The following is a 22,471-nucleotide window of genomic DNA, read 5'->3' on the forward strand; positions in this document are numbered from 1 at the left end:
CTATATTTCTTTTAAAAAAAAATTTGATGACATATTATTCACTTAATAAAAAAAAGTTAGGCGCGTGGATTTCACCTTCCTAATAAACATTATCTTGTGCCTTTTTCTTAAAAATATTCAAAAATTGTAAATTAACTTAAAAATATTTCGAATCTAATTTTGTTAACACAAAAGGAAGAAAGGGAAGGAGAAGTAAGTACTGCTTAGATTATAGCTTTGCATCCTGACTATTATTCTTAATAGAATTTCCACGAAAGCGTAAAAGAGGTTGATTCTAATTATGTTTTCTTTTCTTTTATAGAGTTATTGAGGTTTAAGATTTGTGTTGGTTTAATAAATAATGTGACTGGTATTTTGATATTTTATCCCTACATGCTAAAAAAAACCTCTAAATCACAAGCAATGAGCAATCTTTTATATAGCATAAAAAATAAGATTAAGAAAATCAGGCATACGTACATTATGATTAGGAAAAACAATTTTTGAGTGTAAAAACTACTAGAAAATTTCAACTCAAGCATCACATTTCTCCTGATCATATTCACTCAAAGAAATTAGAGAAAAAAAGGTCAAACATATATATATATATATATATATATATATATAGGACCTCACATGTAGAGGAAAAATTGATATGGGTTGTGCATTTTATTTGGTTTTATTAAAAAAAAAAACAATAAAAAATTATTTTTATATTTTTAATTGCATAAGGCAAAGTTTCTCAAAAATAAGTTAAATTTTCATATTTTATCATGTTGAACAAATCATAAAAAAATAGTCCTTTATTTTGCATGCATTTTTTGATTTAAAGTCATGAGAACTTGGTCTATATTTCAAAAACATCAATTTTTTTTATTTTAATATGTGAGATTATAAATTTATATATAAAACATATTCTCGATATAGAATAAAAAAGATAATTTCTTTTAATTTTATGTTTCGACTTTATAATTGTTAGGCTTTAGACAAAAACTTCCTTATTAAGGAGAATTTTTCTTAAACTTTAAACAAATCAACTATTAGAAAAATAACATCACATTAATTTATATTAGACAAATAAACAATACAAATTATCTTAGGTGAGGTATACTAATTACTAGGAGTGTTACATCATCCATATACACTGCAAGTCCTCTCATCTAGACTCTGAAACTAGTTAAGATTTTTAATAATCATAATACTAAGTAGCAACTTCATCTCAAGAGAGATCTCAACCGGGAGGACAATTGCTGCGATGCCGTACATATGCGACAATAACTATACTACTTTATTTGTCAAGACAAGCTCTCTATTTTGTCTTTTACCATAGTATCTTGCAAAAACACCTGACGATCTTTACATTATTGCCATCCTAAAAATAACATCTAGTTGCTAACAGTTAACACAAGAACTCATCTAGGAGTCTGCAGGCTCTCCAACTCTTCAACGAACAAGTCTCCTTGAGAATTTTTTTTACACACCACTCATGTGTCAAGAGTATATGATGCGGAACTCTGTGTAACTCCTTAGCTGATTGGACACTCTTGTTTCGCTGTAAGTGCCCAATGCTACTTTTGCCCTGTTAAAGCTTCATATTGTTCTTTTTTATATACACATCCATGTGATAAAAGATATATATGATAAACATTATCATCACGCTTTCTAGTCTATTACATTATTAATAATTTTCTAGTTGTGTTCGCAAAAAAAATAAAATTGATAGATTTTTTTGGATAACTTATATTTATTTTCTTTTAATAAAACTTATCTAAATTTTATATATAATTTATTTAAACAAACTAGATAATTATATAAATAATTATATTATATTCTATAAGATAAATATATTCACTTTCAACGATGCAAATAATTCTTTAATAATAGAAAAAAACATTTCTACATTTACATGACATATGTCAGAAAATGATTGCTAGCTAAGGTTGCAAAAGTCATGTTACAAGGCATATCTTTTTACAGCAATATTCTGTACTAGACAGGCATCAAGCAAGAGTCAGGGCAAAATCAAGAATTTGGCTATGTTATTCCAAGAGAACTAATTTCGAAGAAAACCCAGCAGGGCCTTTGGTGGCCTACTTATCATCTCAAGGTTAGCAAAATATAGATGTAACATGCCAATTGAACTTGGTTGATCCCAAATTCATCCAAGCATGGAAGTACTTGATTTTTGGCTCTCAATACTCTAATAGGAAAATATTTGAAGTTAATTCTATCAGGATGTATCTTTTCTTTAAATTTCTTAGATTTAAATTTTAAGTTTAGCTTCTAAGAAAAATGTATTAATTTTTCTTAATATAACATACCGATGTGATAGTGTATCTTTTATTTGAGTTTTTTTTCTTAAAGAAAAAAGATTTTCTTTTAAGTTTATAATATTTGGGAGTCACCAAATAAATTTTGTCGCACGTGTGCGGTTTTACAGTCATTTATTTTTGGGCCAGGATCTTTTTAGTAATGGAAAAAAAACAAAAAATTCTTGTTTTTTATGAATAAAAATAAAGATGAAGTCCCCATCTAATATTTTGATCATTAGATTCTCTAATCAATCTTAGAGTCTTTTTAATAATTATTTTTTATATTAACACAGAAAAATAATATGACAACACAACAAAATAATTTGAGGTAAAGAAAAAAAATTTAATTTTTTTTAAAAAAACTTTTAAAACACAAAAACAAACAGACTTTAAAATCTCTACAAAAGCTTTAAAAAGCCCAAGAGCATGACTAGAAAAGATAGTAGTCGCTCACTTGACTTTGCCAAAAAATATGATGTACTTAGTGTTTTTGTTGGTGATCTTTTTTGATATTATTGTAATCATCTTAATTAGATTTTTTTTTAGATTAACGTGGGTGTCCGGGCTAGCTTACACATACCTAGACTAATCCCAGCGGCCCTGAAGTTAACGACCATGTAAGCCTCTAATGACCATAAAGTTTGTGGAACTCAAACCAGTGACTTTAAAAAGCAAATCTAGATTTGATTTTTTTATAGTATTGGTGGTATTGTAATAAAAATTTTGGTATGTCTCTAATATATATATATATATATATATATATATATATATATATTCTCTTTCCTCTTTTTTAACGTGCTATAGGGTCCCCTTTCTAAGGCCCATCAATCTTGACGTCAATCAGAACAAAGTTGAGAACTCCATCTATTTGATATATATATATATATATATATATATATATATATATATATATATATATATATATATAAACTTAATTCCTTAAAACGTCAATTAGAACAAAGTTGAGTACTCCATTTACTTGATCTGCACCTTGTCAAGAGTTGGATAATTTTAAAAAATTAATATGATAAGATTTTATACATGCTTTTAATTAAAAAAATTTCAATAATTAATTTAAAAATATATACATATATTTAATTAATAAATCAAGAATTATTTGTGTAATTTATAATGTTTAATTCCTAACTAACCGAAGTTAATCAATCAAACTCGTGATTCAATTTCAATTATTTTTTTATAATATTTTATTTAATTATATAATAAAAAAAATAGACATTTATAAAATTAAAAACCAAAACTAACTAAATATCGATATGTTTATATGAGATTTTGATAAATTTAAACTTATAAATAGAAAAATGAAAAAAATCTATTTTTTCTAATAAAAAATTAATAAAATATCAAAAGATGAAAGTAAAAAAAAAATAAGTAAGAAAAATTAATAAAAATCTATTTGCCAAGGATAAAATTGGAAATAAAAAAAGAAAAAGAAAAGGAAAAATAAAAGAAAAAATTCAAAAAAAGCCTAGTAATGTGGCCCTGGTTCGCCTTGCATGCCTGGGCCTCCAATAAAAAGTTCTGGCGCACATGACTAAGGCATCCATGTGCATAAGTTTTTTTTTTTTTTTATGGGAGACTTATTGTTCATCTTTATGTTTTTGGAAAAATTAAAAGCAGCTAACATGTTATCTGCTCTAACTAAATTATAATAATATTTTTTTTATTAATATAAATATTTAAATTAGCTTTATGTATCTCGATTAATCTCACGAAACATAATTACAATAACTTTTAATCATTGAAAAATTAAATATAAATATTTTACACCTAAAAAATTTATTTTCAAGTGTTGTTTGCCCAAAAACATCATAGCAACCCATATAAACTTGTTTATATCTTCAAATAATCTATAAAAAAATCAAAAATTACAAATCTATCATAAATCCAAAAACTCCTTAAGATTAGATCTGATTTTAAAAAAAAAGTTGAAGGTGAGAGTATAACTTAATGAAACTTTTTACAAAATAAAATTCACAGCCACCAAAATAAATTATTTTAATGATCATAATTATTATCAATAGATATTTTTCTTTTCTACCGCAGGAATTTCATACAGCGTTGAGCTTGTGGTCTTCATTCTTATAGCAAGCAAGGTAGATTTGAATTATAGGCAACATCGGTCAAACTCATTTAATGTTTGGTCCATGCTCTGCTGGCATTCTGTTTTCTCCGATAACAATCTGGTAATAATTATTTTTGAAATATTATTTAATTAGAAATATATTAAAATAATATATTTTTTAAAATTTATTTTTAATATTAATATATCAAAATAATTTAAAAATATAAAAATATATATTATTTTAATACATTTTTTCTATCTAACTGCTGCTTGGATTATAACTTTATGGAATTTTATTAGAGAAATTGGAAGATTTCAAGGCTCATGGGTTAATGGAATCTTGATATTAAATGTTGAAAAATAAATCTTAACCGTTGATTAAAGTTAATAACAAAAGCTTGTCTTTTTTTGCCATTGATAAAAGATGATATAAAATTGTTTTTACAAATAGAGCAGTATTAGGTAATGTTTTTAGAAGAGAATCTTTAATACAATAAGAGCTTGAATTTTGGTTTTAAGTGAAGTGCAAATATAAATATTATTATTTTTGCCTATATATAATGAAATATTTGAAATAAAAATTAAAAACTTGATTAGAGTATCCGATAAAATTAATCAACCATAATAAATATTAATAAATAAATAAATAATTGCTGTGTTTTTTTCAAATTAGCAGGCCAAGAGTGAATTGGTTATGCTATTTAAATGATGATGTTGTTAAAAAAATCTCATGTAAACATAATTTTAACCTTCAATTAACCCTAGCTAAAAAGTAAAACAACAAAATGCTAAGCAATTACATAAAAAAAACAAATTAAGAGAGTGACATACGACACATTATGAGATATTGTAAAAAAAAATATTATTACTTAAAAGTCTATGGCATTTTACACGTGTTTTTAATTAAAAAAATAATAATAAATTTAAAAGTTTATACATGTTTTTAATTAATAAATCAAGAATGACTTACGCAATCAAAATAAATTATAATATTTAATTTCTATTTCATCAAAATTAATCAATCAAACCTATAATTCGGGTTCAACTATATATTTTTTTATAATTTTTTATTTAATTATATGATAAAAAAATAGATACTCATAAAATTAAAAACACTTTAAATTAACACTTTAAATCATAAAATATATAAATGATTTTTTGGATTTTTTTTTACATTAAAAACACTTTAAATTAACACTTCCAAATATATATAAAAAAAATTCGAATTAATCATTTAAAATCAATTTCTGGCACTGTCGATCCATTAATATAAATTTTTTTTATTAATTTGAATTAATCATTTAAATTTTTAAATTGAAATAATTATTTAATCTCATATCAAAAATTTAATAATTCAACAATTATAAGTTTAAACCCTTTTTCTTCTAATTAAATTAGATTTACATAAAGATTGCTTATAATTTATTTGAATATATTTTTAATTTAAAAATATTTTTTAAAAATATCATTCACCGCATTAATAACAATGAGTCAGAACTCTTATCCTTATTGCATGGAAAAACAAAAAACTCCTTTATTGCAAGTTCATAAATTACATTATTTAATCTTCTCATAATTATATATCAGATGCGGGCCATGAGGTTCGCATTTACTCCCCAGAATTCAAAGTTGATGTCTTTCGTGCTGTCAATCATTAAAACTCTTATAGCTCGTTCGGGAATGCGGTTGGTATTGTGTTCTTAAAAAATTTAATTTTTTTTTTATTAAAATTTAATATAATTTATATATTTTGGATCATTTTGATGTGCTGAAATCAAAAATAATTTTTAAAAAATAAAAAAACATCATTGACATGCATTTTAGCATGAAAAATTATTTGAAAAGTACCCACAACCACACTGCCAAACACACTTTTAGTTGCAAATGGATATGGCAATGGAGGACGGATAGGTAATCAATGCAAAGGCAAGACATTTGAAAATATATAAAAAATTAATTTTAAATAAAAAAATTGAATTGTGAAAAAAAAAAAAAACTACTTGAAACGCAATTAACCATGATTATCTATTGCCTCTGCAAAACATGGTCAAGTTGTCATAAATAACATAGAAAATACAATATAAATTTAGGTTATAAAAGTAAATTGTAAAATTATAAATTTGGGTTAAAAACTTATACCTATTCACATTACTTGTCTCCTTTTAAAATTTTTAATTTTAGTTGAAAGTTTTACACATATCGACAAAATCTTATATTTAAATTTTTAATTTTAATTAAAATAGAATTGAACTCCCGGCCATGTTGTTATTGAGATTGTAATATTATATCAAAAACCAATTTCGATCTTGAAGTATAAATTGTTGGATAAATTTAAAAAATAATTTTATATTACTTTATAATAAATACAAAATAAAAAAATTCTGTGACTTGCATGGTCAGCACGTAGCTGGCTTATCTTCCTCTTGTCTCTTACGTGGAAAATTTGTGACTTGCGTATCACCACGTAGTTATTGAGTTTTGGTGTGAATAATTTGCCTAAATTGAATGCTCCAATATCTATATTAACAGACGCGCAATGCTGAAGTCATGCGTTGCTCTTTCTTCTTGAGGAAAACTCTGACAAAAAACCCTAACTCTTATTTCATATTTCAAAGCATTTGAACATGAAAATTGAAATCACATCTAGAAAATGGATCACTCCATCATCTCCAACTCCACCCCACCTTCAAAGCTTGAAAATATCAAGTTTTGACCAGCATGGTCAGAATCATTACGTGCCTAGCTTCCACTTCTACCCGGCTAATGAAGAAGAATGTGGCGTAATCAGCAATGCAGAGAAAAGTTTGCGGTTACAGGAATCATTGTCTGAGGTCTTAACGCTATATTATCCATTCGCAGGAAGATATTCGAGTGATGAACCCTTAATTGAATGCAATGATAAGGGAGCCGAGTATTTGGAAGCCCAAGTAGCTGGCTCTCTCTCTCAGCTCCTCAGCGATGAAGAGCTCGAGACCCAGTTGCAGAATCACTTTGTTCCACCAATGTTCGATCCTATTAGTAGCCCTCCGCTAGTTGTTCAATTCAACAGGTTTGAGTGTGGTGGAATTGCTATAGGTGTATCTATGACACACAAGATGGTCGATGCATTCTCGGCATTTGGATTCATTACGGCATGGGCAACTGCGTGCCGAATAGGGATCGACAAGGCATGCCCTCCAAGTTTCGAATTGGGTTCCATTTTCCCACCAAGAGATGCATTTAGAATCGAGAATTGGGAACGTAAAGCTACAGCTACAAATAAGATTGTCACAAAAAGGTTTGTGTTTGATGCTGTAGCAATATCAAATTTGAAAGCTGCTGTTAGTGCCAGCGCTAGAAATAACAGTTCAGAGTTGCCGAAACAACAAATCACAAGAGTAAAGGCTGTGGCGGCACTCATATGGGGGAGTTGTATTAGGGTGTCTCAAGCTGTACATGGCCGAATGAGACCTTCCATCATCAAATTTCCTATCAATCTGCGAGGAAAGACAAATCTTCCTATACCAGAGAACTCTTGTGGAAACTTTGCAGGTTGGTCAGCTCCCCATTTTATGCCCAATGATGAGGGCGAGTTGAAAATTCACGAGTTAGTAAGTCGGATCCATGATGGCATTGAACAAACTCTCACAAATTACGCGAAAGCTTCAAGTTCTGATGAATTTTTTATCATGGTGATGAACGACTTTCGAAAGCTAGATGAAGCATTGAAGCAAACTGAACAACAAGATGTCTATTTGTTTTCTTGCTGGTGTCGGTTCCCTATGTATGAAGCAGATTTTGGTTGGGGAAAGCCCAGTTTGGTGAGTAGAGGTGTGCAGGCTCACAAAGAGATGATTTTGCTTTTTGACACGAAAGATGGTAATGGAATTGACGCGTGGGTGAGCTTGGAAGAAAACAACATGCTTCTTTTTAAACAAGATCCTGATCTTTTAGCTTTCACTACCTAAGAACATCATCGGTTTCTTCTTCACATGGTATATGTAATGTTGATTTGTATGTCCAGTTTGCGTAACTCGTGTTTGTAGTTTCTTGTGCTCCATGCCTTTGAATTTGCTTTGTATGTCTCATCAGTTTTTTTTTTCTTTTGTTTTTGCAGTTTGTATGCCTTCTTCAATTTTCTTTACTATAGCTAGCTAATGTTTCTTCTTCAGTTACATGTGATGAGTATTAAAATTCAATATATTTAGAAATAAGATTGATGCATTATATATTTAATTAATTTCTTTATTCATGTAATCTGATTTATTCTCTCAATTTAAGGGATCTGATGGCTGCATTCATTTTAAAAAATGGAAAAGACAAACACGGATCATTAAAAAAAAAAAAAGAATAGTGTATTTGTTATTTACATAGCTATTGTTTTCAAAATATATTTTAATTGAAAATATATTCAAAATATATTTTTAAAAAATATTTTTAATATTAATATATCAAAACCATCTAAAAATATACATAAAAAAATATTTTAAGAAAAATATTTACACCATAAAAACAAAGCATATATGGACAATGGTTATATATTTTATTAGCTGATGAACATATTTTTCATTAGAAGGTTTGAAGCTCCAGTAACTTCATGTGATGCTGGAGAGTTCAAATTTTTCTAGCAGTATTTTCATTGAAAAATTGCTTGTCTTGATCATAATGTATATATGCCTGATTTTCTGTATTTTATTTTCTAATGTAGTAATTAAACACTATAAAAGATTGTTTATAAATTATGATTTCAGAGTTTTTTCCTGCATGTTGAAATAAAATATCAAAATTCCAATCACTAGAATGAAATGTCACCTTGTGATCTTCAAACCCTAATTTTGATATAACTTGACTACAATCATCTCAATAGAAGGAAACAAGTACGTCCTCATTGCGGGCTACTCCCTCCACTTAGATTATCTAAGATATTACTTTAGAATATTTTTTATTTAAAATATATTAAAATAATATTTTTTAATTTTTTAATATTAAAAACAATCCAAAAACATAAAATATTCAAAAATATTTAGAAATGCGGTACAAACCGTATTTCCTAAAAATTTAAATTTTTTTTACTAAAATTTTTTTTTGTTTTGAATCGTTTTGATGTGCTGATTTTAAAAATAATTTTTTAAAAATAAAAAAATATCATTTTGATATATTTTAATACAAAAAATACTTTAAAAAACAATTTCAGGCTTGTTTTTAAAAATATTTGAAACACAAAAACAAATCAACTCTACAATTTCTACACAAGCTTAAAAGAGTCCAGGGATTTGATATATCAAAGCTTTGATATATCTCTGATTTTTTTTTTCTTTCTTCTTTTTTTTCTCCTGCAATCCATTTTATATATTTTTTAAAAAAATTATTATTCTAAAGAACAACACACTATTAAATATCATGTTTTAAATGGTGTATTGTATAACCATGGGACTCAGGAAAGAGACCCTATACTATTGTCGTTGTCTCTAATAATTGCAGACAGCGTTGAGCTTGTGGTCTTCATTTACAGCTAGGTTGATTTGAATTATACGTAAAATAGTGTCGACCTCATTTAATGTCCAGTCCATGCTTTGTTGGCACTCTCTTTTCTGCATTAAAAAAAAACACATTTATCATTAAAATAGCGATTGTTTTCAAAAACAAATAGTTAAAAAAATATCAAAATAATTTTTTAAAATTTATTTTTAGTATTAAAATGATATAAAAATACAAAAAAATCAATTTTAAAAAAATATTTTTACACCCCAGCAATCTCTTATAGAGTTTAATTAATAAAATTCAGAAAATCAGGCATACATTATGATGAAGACAAAAATACTGCTAGAATATTTCAACTCTAGCATCACAGTTTCATATCCACTCAAAGAAATTAAAGAACAAAGGTCAAACTTTCTTTATGCTTTTTTTTTTAAGTCACTCAACCTCCAGCTGATATTTAGAGGTAATATATACACACACACACACACACACACATATAAACCTCATTAAGTTACTAGAGCTTCAAACCTTTATGTTCATCAGTTAAGAAAACATATAAACATAAAATTATTTAACTAATTTTTTTTACAAATAAATCATATTGCAATACTGAATTTTTTGAATACCAACTCAATACTGAGATATTTTTTTAATACTGTAATAACTGACTAAAGTATATATATATATATATATATAAATCAATAACCAAAGAAAAAAAAGAGTTAAAATGCAAAAAAAATAAAAAACCACCACTATAAAATTACTAGTATAAGAGCTAATGGATATAGAAAAGTATTGCTTTTCTCTTATCTTTTAGCTTTATTTATAATTTATAATATCTAAAGTAAAAAAAACTCTTTAATTTACTAGAGCTTCAAACGTTCTAATTAAGAACATATTCATCAATTATAACCATGGGACTCAGGAAAGAGACCCTGCGTTGTCTCTAATAAAAGCAGACAGCGTTGAGCTTGTGGTCTTCATTCTTAGAGCTAGGTTGATTTGAATTATAGGCAACATATATACTCATTTAATTTTTGTTCCATGCTTTGTTGGCACTCTCTTTTCTGCATTAAAAAAAAAAATAGCACATTTATTATTAAAATAGCGATTGCTTTCAAAAAACAATTATTAAAAAATATCAAAAACATTTTAAAAAAATTATTTTTAATATTAAAATAATCTAAAAATACAAAAAATAATTAATTTGAAAAAATTATTTTTTCTAAAAATGTTTTTACACCCCAGCAATCTTTTATAGTGTTTAATTACTATTAGAAAATAAAACTCAGAAAATTAGGCATACATAATAATTAATATTAGAGTTTTATCATTGTTAGAGAAAATTTTAGTTAAGGATGAATCCTTAATGTAGAAATTCTCAATGAAGAAGAATTTATAATAGATTAGTTTATTAAAATTATTGTTTAATTATAATATTGGATTTCTTATTAGATTAAGATTTTTTGAGTAGTTTAAATTCCTTGATGTCTTAAGACTTGAGGTTTATAAATAAATTTTTAATCAGAAACATAATTTACAAACATAAAGAGATATAGAAAAGAATTAAAAAGAAATAACTTTTGAGAAAACACTTAATGAAAAACATCATTCCTCTCAAATTTTCTTATTCTTTACTCTTATTTTTGTGTTTGTTCATATGTAAGCGTAGGAAAGGAAATTAATCAAAATTATAAGGAAAATATCTACGCACAGAAAAAAAAAAAAAACAAACAAACGACAAGATGGCAATTACCTACCACACTCTATTATTTTCTTCCAATAAGTAATATTAGAGTTTATATTTAATTATTTAATATGTTCAATCCAAACTTCTATAATGTTCTCGTTGTTTTTTTCATTAATGTATATATATTTTTTATTTTTTCATTTTTTTTTGTATTTTTATGTAGGGTTTTATGTCTTTTATTTGATTTTTTTCCACTTAAAGAAAAAAAATACACCTTTTTTAATTTATAGAATTTGAGATTCACCAAATAAATCCCATTGTCGGAAGCTATTAAAAAACGCACCCTTTCATCGGCTTGCTGCATTTTAAAAAAATTAATATATTTTTTTGGAAATTAAACTTGAGAATTAAATCCAAAAACTCAAGGAAGGAAACATGCTCGTAGAACACTATATTTTAAAACTAAAAAAGCATGGACCAAACATTAAATGTAGATCCTCATACTTAAATTCCGGATTCCAAATCAACCCAGCTGTAAGAATGAAGAACACAAGCACAACGCTGTATGCATTTATTAGAGGCACCGACAATAGTATAGGGTCCCTTTCGGCCCATGGTTTTATATTTTCGGTAATTTGTTTGTTTAAAAGTATTTTTTTTTTTTGGAAAATAGTTCTTATAGAAATTAGATTTCTGAAAAATTAATTTTTATTTTATTTTATGTTAGCACTCTCTTTTCTGCATTGAAAAAAAAATAGTGTATTTGAGAATGAAGACCACAAGCCTATATGCAATTATTAGAGACAACAACAAGGCTTTAGGGTCCCCTTTCCAAGGCCCATTAATCTTGGGGTCAGCGAGAATGTTTATATGTGTGTGTGTCTATATATATATATTACTTAAAAGTCAATGAGAACCAAGTTTATTACTCTATTAGCTATGAAACTCGTAAAATATTTTTCTAAGAAAATAGATATATAGATTTTTTAATATATTTTTGTAATTTGAAAATTTAACAAATTAAAAAGTTTATGTACACATGTAATTAAATAAATTAAGAATTATATGTGCAAATAAATAAATAAAAATTATTAATAACATCTAAAAACAAAACTTGAAAAACCAAGATACAAATATAGATTATGATATTTAATCTTGAAAATAGGATATTTACCTGATTATATTTGCTAATTATTCAAACAATAATAGAATTAGACAAACATATTAAATTGATTGAATAAAATAAAAAGAAAAATTAGAATGGTTGTCTTGTAGTTTTGATATCATGTAAAACAAAAACAAAAACAAAAAAAACTTAATTCCTTAAAAGTCAATTAGAATATAGTTGAGTACTTCTTCTATTTGATCTGCAACTTGTCAAGAGTTGGATAATTTCAAAAAATTAATATGATGAGATTTTATACATGTTTTTAATTAAAAAATTTCAATAATAAATTTAAAAATATATGCATATATTTATTTAATAAATCAAGAATTATTTATGTAATTTATAATGTTTGATTCCTAACAAACTGAAGTTAATTAATCAAACTTGTAATCTAATTTCAATTATTTTTTTATAATTTTTTATTTAATAATATATGATAAGAAAAATAAATACTCACAAAATTAAAAACCAATTAAATATTGATGCGTCTATATAAGATTATGATAAATTTATAAATATCAAAATGAAATAAATTATATTTTGCCCAATAAAAAATCAATAAAATATGAAAGTGAAAAAAAAAATTAAGTAAGAAAAATCAATGAAAATATGTTTGTCAAGGATAAAATTGGATATAAAAAAAAAGAAAAACAAGAAAAAAAAGGCCTAGAAATGTGGCCTAGCTGGTCTTGCATGTGTGTAGGACTAAGGTATTCATGTGCCTGAGTTTTTTTATTTTTATGTGATAAATAACTTATTGTTTATCTTTATTATTTTAAAAAATTTTAAAACATGCAACATGTCGTCTGCTTTGCTCTGGTCAAATTACAATGACCTCTAGTCTTTAAAAAATGAGGACATGAGTGTTTTACTTCTAAAAATTTATTTTCGAGATTTTTTTGCCCAAACACACTACAACGATCCAAATAAATTTATTTATATCTTTAAATAACTTATAAAAAAATAAAAAAATTACAAATCCATCATAAACCCAAAAACTCCTCAAGATTAGATCTGATTTTTTAGAAAATTTGAAGGTGGAAGTAGAACTTAGTGAAACTCTTTTTATAAAATAAAATTCATAGGAACCAAAATAAATTATTTTAATGATCATAAATTATTATCAATAGATATTTTTCTCTTCTACCGCTAGAATTTCATACAGCGTTGAGCTTGTGGTCTTCATTCTTATAGCAAGGTAGATTTGAATTATAGGCAACATCGGTCAAACTCATCTAATGTTTGGTCCATGCTTTGTTGGCATTGTCTTTTCTGCAATAACAATTATTTTTGAAATATTATTTAATTATAAATGTATTTTTAATATTAATATATCAAAACAATTTAAAAATATAAAAAATTATATATTTTTTTCAAAAACACATTTATACTGTCAAATCAAACCGTGACTAAATGCATGTTGATGGCACATAGTTATTAAATCTGAACCAACCTGGTGGGTCGATCTGGTGGCTGGACCGGTCTGCGTAAGGCAAAAAAAGTTCAGGAAAACCCCCCGCAAAACCTGGTTGACCAGGCGAATCGACCCGGGACCCGGCCGACCTGGACGAGACCCGGTATTTTTTTTTAAATGTGGTTTTTCTCTAATACCCTCTTTTTTTATATTTTTTTAGTTTATTATTAACACTTTTTAAAGTTCACTATATAAATACTAAAAATATATTTTATTTTTTCAATATGGTATTTACAACCCTTTAGTATATATACTTTATGTTTCCTAAAAAAAAGTTTTATTTTTAATGTGAGATTTGAAGTCTTTTCGTATATATACTCTATATTCATAAGAAAAAAATTATATTTTTTCAATACAAAATAAAAAAAGTTAATTTTTTGTTTAAATTTTTTGTGATGCCAGAGTTGAGAAAATATTATTGATGGCTGTGTTCATTCCCCATGTGGCTGCTGGAGTTAGGATTTTGTGGAATTTTTATTGGAAAAATTAGAAGATTTTAAGGCTTATGGGTTAATAAAATCTCAATATTTAATGTTAAAAAATAGATCTCAACTGTTCATTAAAGTTAATAATAAAAGTTTGTTGAACTTTGCAATTGACAAGAGAAAACATAAGATTGTTTTTATAAATAGAGCAGTATTGAGTAATGTATTTAGGAGAGAATCTTTAATGCAATAAGAGCTTGAATTTTAGTTTAAAGTGAAGTGTAAATATAAACATTGTTATTTTTACCAATATACAATAAAATATTTGAAATGAAAAATAAAAACTTAACTAGAATATCAGACAAAAAAAAAAAAAATTAGTGTGTCAAGCCAGACATGGCTGCATGATAGCACTTATATGGAGATGTTTAATGAGGTTGTCTCAAGCCAGACATGGCTGCATGAGGCCTTCCCTCATGAAAGTTCCAGTTAATTTGCGAGGAAAGATACCACAACCAATACCAGAAAATTCCTGTGGAAACCTGGTAAGCTGGGCAGTCGCTCAATTCAAGCCAGGTGATGAGAGCGAGGTGAAACTTCATGAATTGGTAAGTCGAATTAATAGCGGAATTGAAAATGCTTTCCCAAATTATTCAAGGGAGTGTATTAGGCTTTTCGACACTAAAGATGTAATGGAATTGAGGCAATAGTGAGCTTGGAAGAAAATAAAATGCTTCTTTTTCAACAAGATCCTGATATTCTAGCATTCAGTACTCCTAAAAATTAAGCTGTATCATCATCAACTACCCCTCTCCCTTTTGTGCTCCAAGCTGGTTATGTAATTTAGGCTTTATTTTCTTGTTATGTTTGGTGTGTGCAATCAAATAAAGAAATCCAGCCGGTTTCTGACTGTGAGATCGCCAAATTATGCGTGTGGTTTGAGTGAAATTGCTGCACGTGACCACTTAGTTTGTAAAAAAAAAAAAAAAAAGTGTTTTTATTGATTTACAGTTTAATTCATAACCTCTGTTGTAATGGAAAGGCTATAAATGCTTTCTGCTTTGTCTAAGGTAGAGTTTACTAGGGTAAAGAATTGCAAGACGGCATAAGAGATATGGAAGTTGCTTAAGGTTACTCATGAAACATTGAGCCAAGTTAGGTCTCTAGATTAATATGCCTCACTTGAGAGTATGGACTTTTTAAGATAGAACCGGGCAAAGACATAAGAAAAATGCACACTGGGTTCATTAGTATTCTTAGTGAGCTTGCGGCTTTAGGTAAAACGTTATCAATAAAGAAATGGTTGGCAAAATCTCGAGGTCATTACCTCAGGTTTGGGAGATAAAGGTCACGGCAATAGAGAATTCCAAGAACCTCAGAACTCTAAACTCTGATGAGTTTATTGTTTCGTTAACAGCAAATGAAGGAAAGATGAAGGATCTTAAAATGGATGAAAATGTGCCGAAGAAAATGACAGTTGCTTTGAAGTCCTTCGTACACAAAATGGATGATGAAAGCAATAATGCTTTGAAGTCCTTGGTACACAAAATGTGATGAAAGCAATAATGACGATAATAATTTGCTTGAAAGATCCGGCAGATCTTTTTACTACCAAAAAATTGTCACTGATGAGACACTTGTACAACTCGACTTAATTAAAGATGAAAGCCTGCGAAATAAAACATTCACATGCAACGCTCACAGGATTGCACACATTATTTGGCGAACTCACACTCAGAGCTCGACTGAATAATCAAGAAATAAAGCCCCAGTTAAATGGGTAACATTTTTAACGACACTAATAATGTCACTAAACATACGAGAAGGAGAATTATAGTCTGCTTTTTTTGTAGTGACTGAATGCTAGAATATATGGATCTTGTAGGAAAAGAAGCATTTTGTTTTCTTCCAAGCTCACCCTTGCCTCAATTCCTTTGCCATCTTTAGTGTCCAGAAGCAAAATCATCTCTCTCTCAACCTGCACACTTCTACTCGCCAAAGCAGGCTTTCCCCAACCAAAATCTGCGTCATACAGTGGGAACCGGCTCCAGCAAGAAAACATATAGACATCTGCCTCACTTTCCTTCAATGCTTGACTTACCTTCTGAAAGTCTTCGTTAACCATAAAAAATAAGTCTTCGCCATTTGATGCTTTCTCATAATTTGAGACAGTTTTCTCAATTGCATCATGGATCCTGCTTACCAATTCATGAAGTTGCATCTTTATCTCATCATTTGGCAGATATTGCGTTACTGCCCAACTTATAAAGTTCCCACAAGAGTTTTCTGGGATTTTTATATTTGTCTTTCCTCGCAGATTCACTGGAACTTTCAACATGGAAGGTCTCCTTCTTCCATCCCTTGCTTGATCTACCCTAATAAATGCACTCCAAATAAGTGCTGTCACAACCTTTACTCTCGTCAGTTGGTGTCTGTTGAACTGTGAACTGCTTGCACTAGCAGCTACTTTCAGATTTGATATTGCCTCACCATCAAACACAAACTTCTTTGTGACAATCTTATTAGTCGGAGCTCTTCCTAGAACCACATTCTGAACTCTAGATGCTTCTCGTGGTGGGAAAATGATACCCAATTCGAAACTTGGGGGATGAACTTTATTGACTCCTATTCGGCATGCAGTAGCCCAGTTGTTAATCAATGTGAACATGGTGAATCCATCTCCTATCTTGTGTGTCATTGAAATACCTATAGCGACTCCACCACATTCAAACTCGTTGAATTGCACTGCTAGTGGAGAGCTGTAGTGTGGATGAAAGTTCTGTTGAACCAAGTGATTCGGCGATGTCCGCTGAAGAAACTGAGAGAGGCTTCCGTATACTTTGGCTTCCAAATATTCTACTCCCTTGTCATTACATTCGATTGAAAGATTATCTCTTGCATATCTTCCTGCGAATGGATGATAGAGTGTTAAGATTTCAGACAAAGATTTTTGTAACAGCAAACTTTTTTCTGCGTTCTTGACAGCATATTCTTCCCCCTCAACAGGGTAATAGAAGATTGTAGGCACGTAAAAAAATGGAGCAAGCTGGTCAAAACATGTCACTCTCGTGTTTTGAAGGTGGGGAGGAGTCGGAGATGATGGAGTTATCAATTTTCTAGATGTGATTTGAACTTCCATTTTCCAATTTGCGTTGCTTCACAAGCTAGAGATGGGAATAAGAGAGCTAGCTTTGCAGAATTTTCACAGGAGTAAAAGAAGAGTTTTTCTTGTAAATTAGCACAAATAAAAAAAATAACACAATACAGAAAATATTTTGAAAAATGAGCTCTGTCACCTTAAAGCAGTTCTTGTGGCCATTTCGGTATATCTTTTTTTTGAATTTCTTTTTTAATTATCATTGAAATTTCGGTATATCTTCAAAAAAGACTTTCCTGTCATTCGCAAATGTTACGTTATTTTAACTGCACTATTTTTTTAAAAATATTTTCTTAATTGTGTTATTTCTTATCAATTTCAATTTGTTTTTCAACTGCAGCAAGACCCCAACAAGCTCACGAGTAAGTGAAACAATGATCACGTGTTTGTCCTCTCCATTTCTGCAGCCAAGGTCTCATATGTCCCCACTTCCAGCTGCTACGCACCCACCTCCTCCGCCACTCTCTGAAATCTACCCAGCTGTAAAGATGAAGACAACACGGCCGTATGCCTTTTTCAGAGACAACGACAACACTATTGAAGATGACAGCACTATATGGTCCCCTTCCTACCTGGTTCCCATTATTATGTATATGTTTTCATAAACGGATCCTAAACCCTCAACAACCAAACTTTAAACCCTAAACATTAAATGCTAATTAACCCCAAATTCAAATCCAAAATCTTAAATCCTACTTGAAATATGATAAATGATCCTAACTCTCTAGCATCACAGTTTCATAAAAAACATTTCTGGCCACCGCCACCTTTTTCACAAGCTGGCTTTTGAGCTCTTTTAAGTTTTGGTAAAAATTCTAAATCCTATTTGTTTTTATATTTTTAAAAAATAAAATATTATTTTAATAATTTTTCAAATAAAAATTATTCTAAAAAACAATTACTAACACACGGAGTATTTGACATTGGATATCATTTTTGAAAAAAAAAAATTTATTTTAAATTAATATTTTTTAATGTTTTCATATTATTTTGATGTACTGATATTAAAAATAATATTTTAAAAATAAAAATATATATATTATTTTAATACGTTTTGGAATGAAAAACACTTTAAAAAACAACCGCTACTAATCCAGACACCCTAGATGCAATGTTATAATCTAAGCAGGTGGAGTGACACATGTCAAAGAATAAGTTCAACCCAATAACTTAAGCTATTAGATGAGTTTCTAAGATATGATTTATATTATTTTCTAAAACATTCCCTGAAATGAAAGCTTTGAAGATCACAAGGTTTGACATTTGATTGGTATTTTGATATTTTATTTCAAAATGTTGTAGTAAATTAACCATTCTCGGAGACAAACACTGTATGAAAAAGTTTAGACATGAGTGTTTTACACGTAAAAAATTATTTTCAAGCATTTTCTTTGTTTTTTCTATCTATTTGAATATGTCACCTCTAACTTTGTCTATTTATATTTCTCATCTTCTATTTTTTTGGTATACTTTTTTGTTCGTTCTGTTAGCTTTTTTTTTATGGCATAGAAATGAGAATATATGAAAGGCAATAAAAGATAGCTAAAAAGGACCAATTTGATGTTTTTTTTACATTAAAAACACTTTAAATTAACACTTTCAAATATATATAAAAGAAATTTGAATAAGAAAAAGAAACAAAGTAGCTTAGTGATTTTTTATGCAAGAGAACTAATTTGTCGGTCTGTAGCGACGTGAGACAACTCCAAGGTGTAATTTAAAAGATCTCAATGAAATGATTTCAATTACAATTTAAAAGATCATTATATAAAGTTGTTATTAAACCTAAATTAACTAATTTATATTTTTTTAAACGGTACTGGGTATAAAAAACAAAGCTCTAGTCCATTATTTCTTGTTCTATTTTTTTCTTCCTCCCTTTTCTCTCTCCTACCATGTCACTTTATGTCTTTCTTTTTTCTTGACCATTTAAATCTTTTGACCATTGAATTTTTATAAAATTTTGAGTTGGTTTTTGTTCAAATTAATTAACCTGCAAAAAAACATGTGTTTTCAATAATGACTTACTTGTCTTTATCAAACAAATATAATTTACTTGAATTTATGTTGGTGATTGTTTAGTAATTATTATAATTATTTCATTTGGATTTTTTTTATATATGATATTAATGATATTGTAATCTTGATATATTTTCAATATGTTTTTTTTGTTACTTATATGAACTGTGATATTTCATAATGATTTTAAAAAATATATTGTTTTGGCATTATTTAAAAAAAAAGCGGTGCTAATAAAAAAAAAGTCAATATCACCTTCTGCCATGCATTAATAATTAAAATCTACAAGAACACAAGCCTATATGCAATTATTGGAGACAACGACAAGGCTATAGGGTCCCCTTTCTAAGGCCCATCAATCCTGGGGTCAGCGAGAATGACTGTCTTGTCGTTTTGATATCATGTAAAACAAAAACAAAACAAAAAAAAACTTAATTCCTTAAAAGTCAATTAGAATATAGTTGAGCACTCCTTCCATTTGATCTGCACCTTGTCAAGAGCTGGATAATTTTAAAAGAAATTATATGATGAAATTTTATACATGTTTTTAATTAAAAAAAATTCAATAATATATTTAAAACTTATATGCATGTATTTAATTAATAAATCAAGAATTATTTGTGTAATTTATAATGTTTGATTCCTAACTAATCAAAATTAATCGGTCAAACTTGTAATCTTATTTTAATTATTTTTTATAATTTTTTATTTAATTATATAATAAAAAATAGACACTTACAAAATTAAAAACTAACTAAATATTGATTCGTCTGTATATGATTACAATAAACTTATAAATATTATTGTTACCCATTTTTGGGTTCCCAAACAAAAATGGAAAAATACAAAAAATATATATTCAGAAGAAATCTAAAAAATAATATGAGTGAGAAAAGGATGCTAGAATGCTGAAAAATGACCAAAAATTGGTTGAGGAGGTTCAAAAATGTAAAAGGTTGAAATTTGACAGTTTATTGTTAACTGATGAGAGTCTTGTTGACAAAGAAAATTCAATTTTGAAAAAAATATATTCAAAATCAGATGTTTATGGACTCAATTAAATTTTATCTAAGATTTAATTGAATTTATGGAGGGTTTGATTGCAAGAAAAATTGATTTTTAAGTCAATTTAGGTTTTTATTAGAAGAAATTAAAGTTCTGGGGTCCAATTATAATTCTGAAGAGTTGATTTGGCCAAACCAAGGGTTTAATTGAATAATTATTGAAGTTTGATGGCCAATTAAGGACTTAATTGACACAGCCTCAAACCAAGAACCAAACCAGAAAAGGCACCAAAATTAAGGGATCCGATTAGAAATTTTTGTCAGGGGTTTGATTATAAAATTGCAAAAACTTCAATGACCAAACCAGAAGAACCTAAGCGGCGCCGTTTCCACTGAAGCGCATTTCACTGTCTTCAATAGCTGTGAATCTTGATAATAAAGGAAGAAGATGTTAGTAGCGATAATAGAGCAATTTTCAAATCAAGAGGGGCGCATATCGCGGCTGACATCCCTCGCCACCGTGATGCACGCCGGCTTACCAAAAACTCATACGTCCTCTCGCTATAAAAGCCAGAGGAGGAGCCGAACAAAAAAGGAGAAGAGAAGGGGGGAGGAAGAGAGGCTACAGTGAGGAGAAAAACAGAAGGGAGACAGTTTAGGAGAACGTGAGAAAATTGAGAGATCGGAGAAATAGTGAGAAAGCAAAAGGGAGAGAAGAGGAAGCAAACCGAACGGAAGCAGAGGACACGGTGAAGCAGAGAACGCAGCACCACCATCGTCTCTTTCTTCTCAAAACCAGGTGTGTTCACTGCCTTTCTCAGTTCCTACAGAATGAGATGATGCATGTTAGTATGTAAAAAACGAAAAGAAAACATAAGGAAACCAACACCGAGAATCACCAGTTGCAACACTTTGTTTTTTCTTTTGTTTCATTCTCGCACAGCAAGAAAGGTGATGAACAGTGCGAAGGTAATTTAATTACCTTCGCACTGTTCATGCACGCGTAAAATATTAGGCGTGCATGGGCAGAGGGGGGCTGGTCACTAGCGTGGGCCAGTGACCAGGCTGGGTTGGCTAGGCCCAGCCCAGCTACACAGGCCACTATAAAATTTAATAGTTTTACCGACGAAATTTTTCCATCGGTGTAAGACACATATTCCGTTGGTAATTAATTTACCGATGAAATCACCGACGGAAATGCTCCGGTCCCTTCTCATTGTTGTGGCTATAAAAACAACCTTATATCATCCCTTCTCAATTACATGACTAAGATCTATTTTTCAATATTAAACATGGAGATCCCATTATCCATTAAACTCTATAACCTTTTCATTTTTCAATAAGAATTCCACAAAATCCTAACACAAGCAGAGCTGGAGGGGGTGAACATAGCCATGAATAAATTTTCTCAACTCTAAGCATCACAGTTTCATATATATCCACTCAAAAAAAGAAAAGAAAAGAGGTCAAACTTTCTTTATGCATTTTTTTTATAGTCACTAAAGCTGATGAGTTCACATTTAGAGGAAATAATAATAATAATAATAATAATAATAATAATAAACTCATTAAGGTACTAAAGTTGTAAGAATGAAGATAAGAAGCTCAACGCTGTATGCAATTATTTAATACAACGACAATAGTACAGGGTCTCGTATCACCAGAGCAACCTCAGGATCATAATATATATTCTTAGATAC

The 22,471-nt window shown here is 28.6% G+C and overlaps 2 protein-coding genes across 2 annotated transcripts; one reads left to right on the forward strand and one right to left on the reverse strand.

Moving 5' to 3' along the window:
- The first annotated feature begins 6,890 nt into the window (after positions 1–6,890).
- On the forward strand, positions 6,891–8,589 carry LOC18107988 (pelargonidin 3-O-(6-caffeoylglucoside) 5-O-(6-O-malonylglucoside) 4'''-malonyltransferase). Its single transcript, XM_006370835.3, has one exon. It carries the CDS (start codon positions 6,999–7,001, stop codon positions 8,319–8,321), a length of 1,323 nt encoding a protein of 440 aa, XP_006370897.1. The 5' UTR covers positions 6,891–6,998; the 3' UTR covers positions 8,322–8,589.
- A 7,580-nt stretch (positions 8,590–16,169) lies between these two features.
- LOC18107990 (stemmadenine O-acetyltransferase) lies at positions 16,170–17,889 on the reverse strand. The gene has a single exon (XM_052449330.1). The coding sequence runs from the start codon at positions 17,728–17,730 to the stop codon at positions 16,423–16,425; it is 1,308 nt and encodes a 435-aa protein (XP_052305290.1). The 5' UTR covers positions 17,731–17,889; the 3' UTR covers positions 16,170–16,422.
- Between the last annotated feature and the right edge of the window lie 4,582 nt (positions 17,890–22,471).

The sequence above is a fragment of the Populus trichocarpa genome, chromosome 19 (genome assembly GCF_000002775.5).
Source record: "Populus trichocarpa isolate Nisqually-1 chromosome 19, P.trichocarpa_v4.1, whole genome shotgun sequence".
NCBI lineage: Eukaryota > Viridiplantae > Streptophyta > Magnoliopsida > Malpighiales > Salicaceae > Populus > Populus trichocarpa.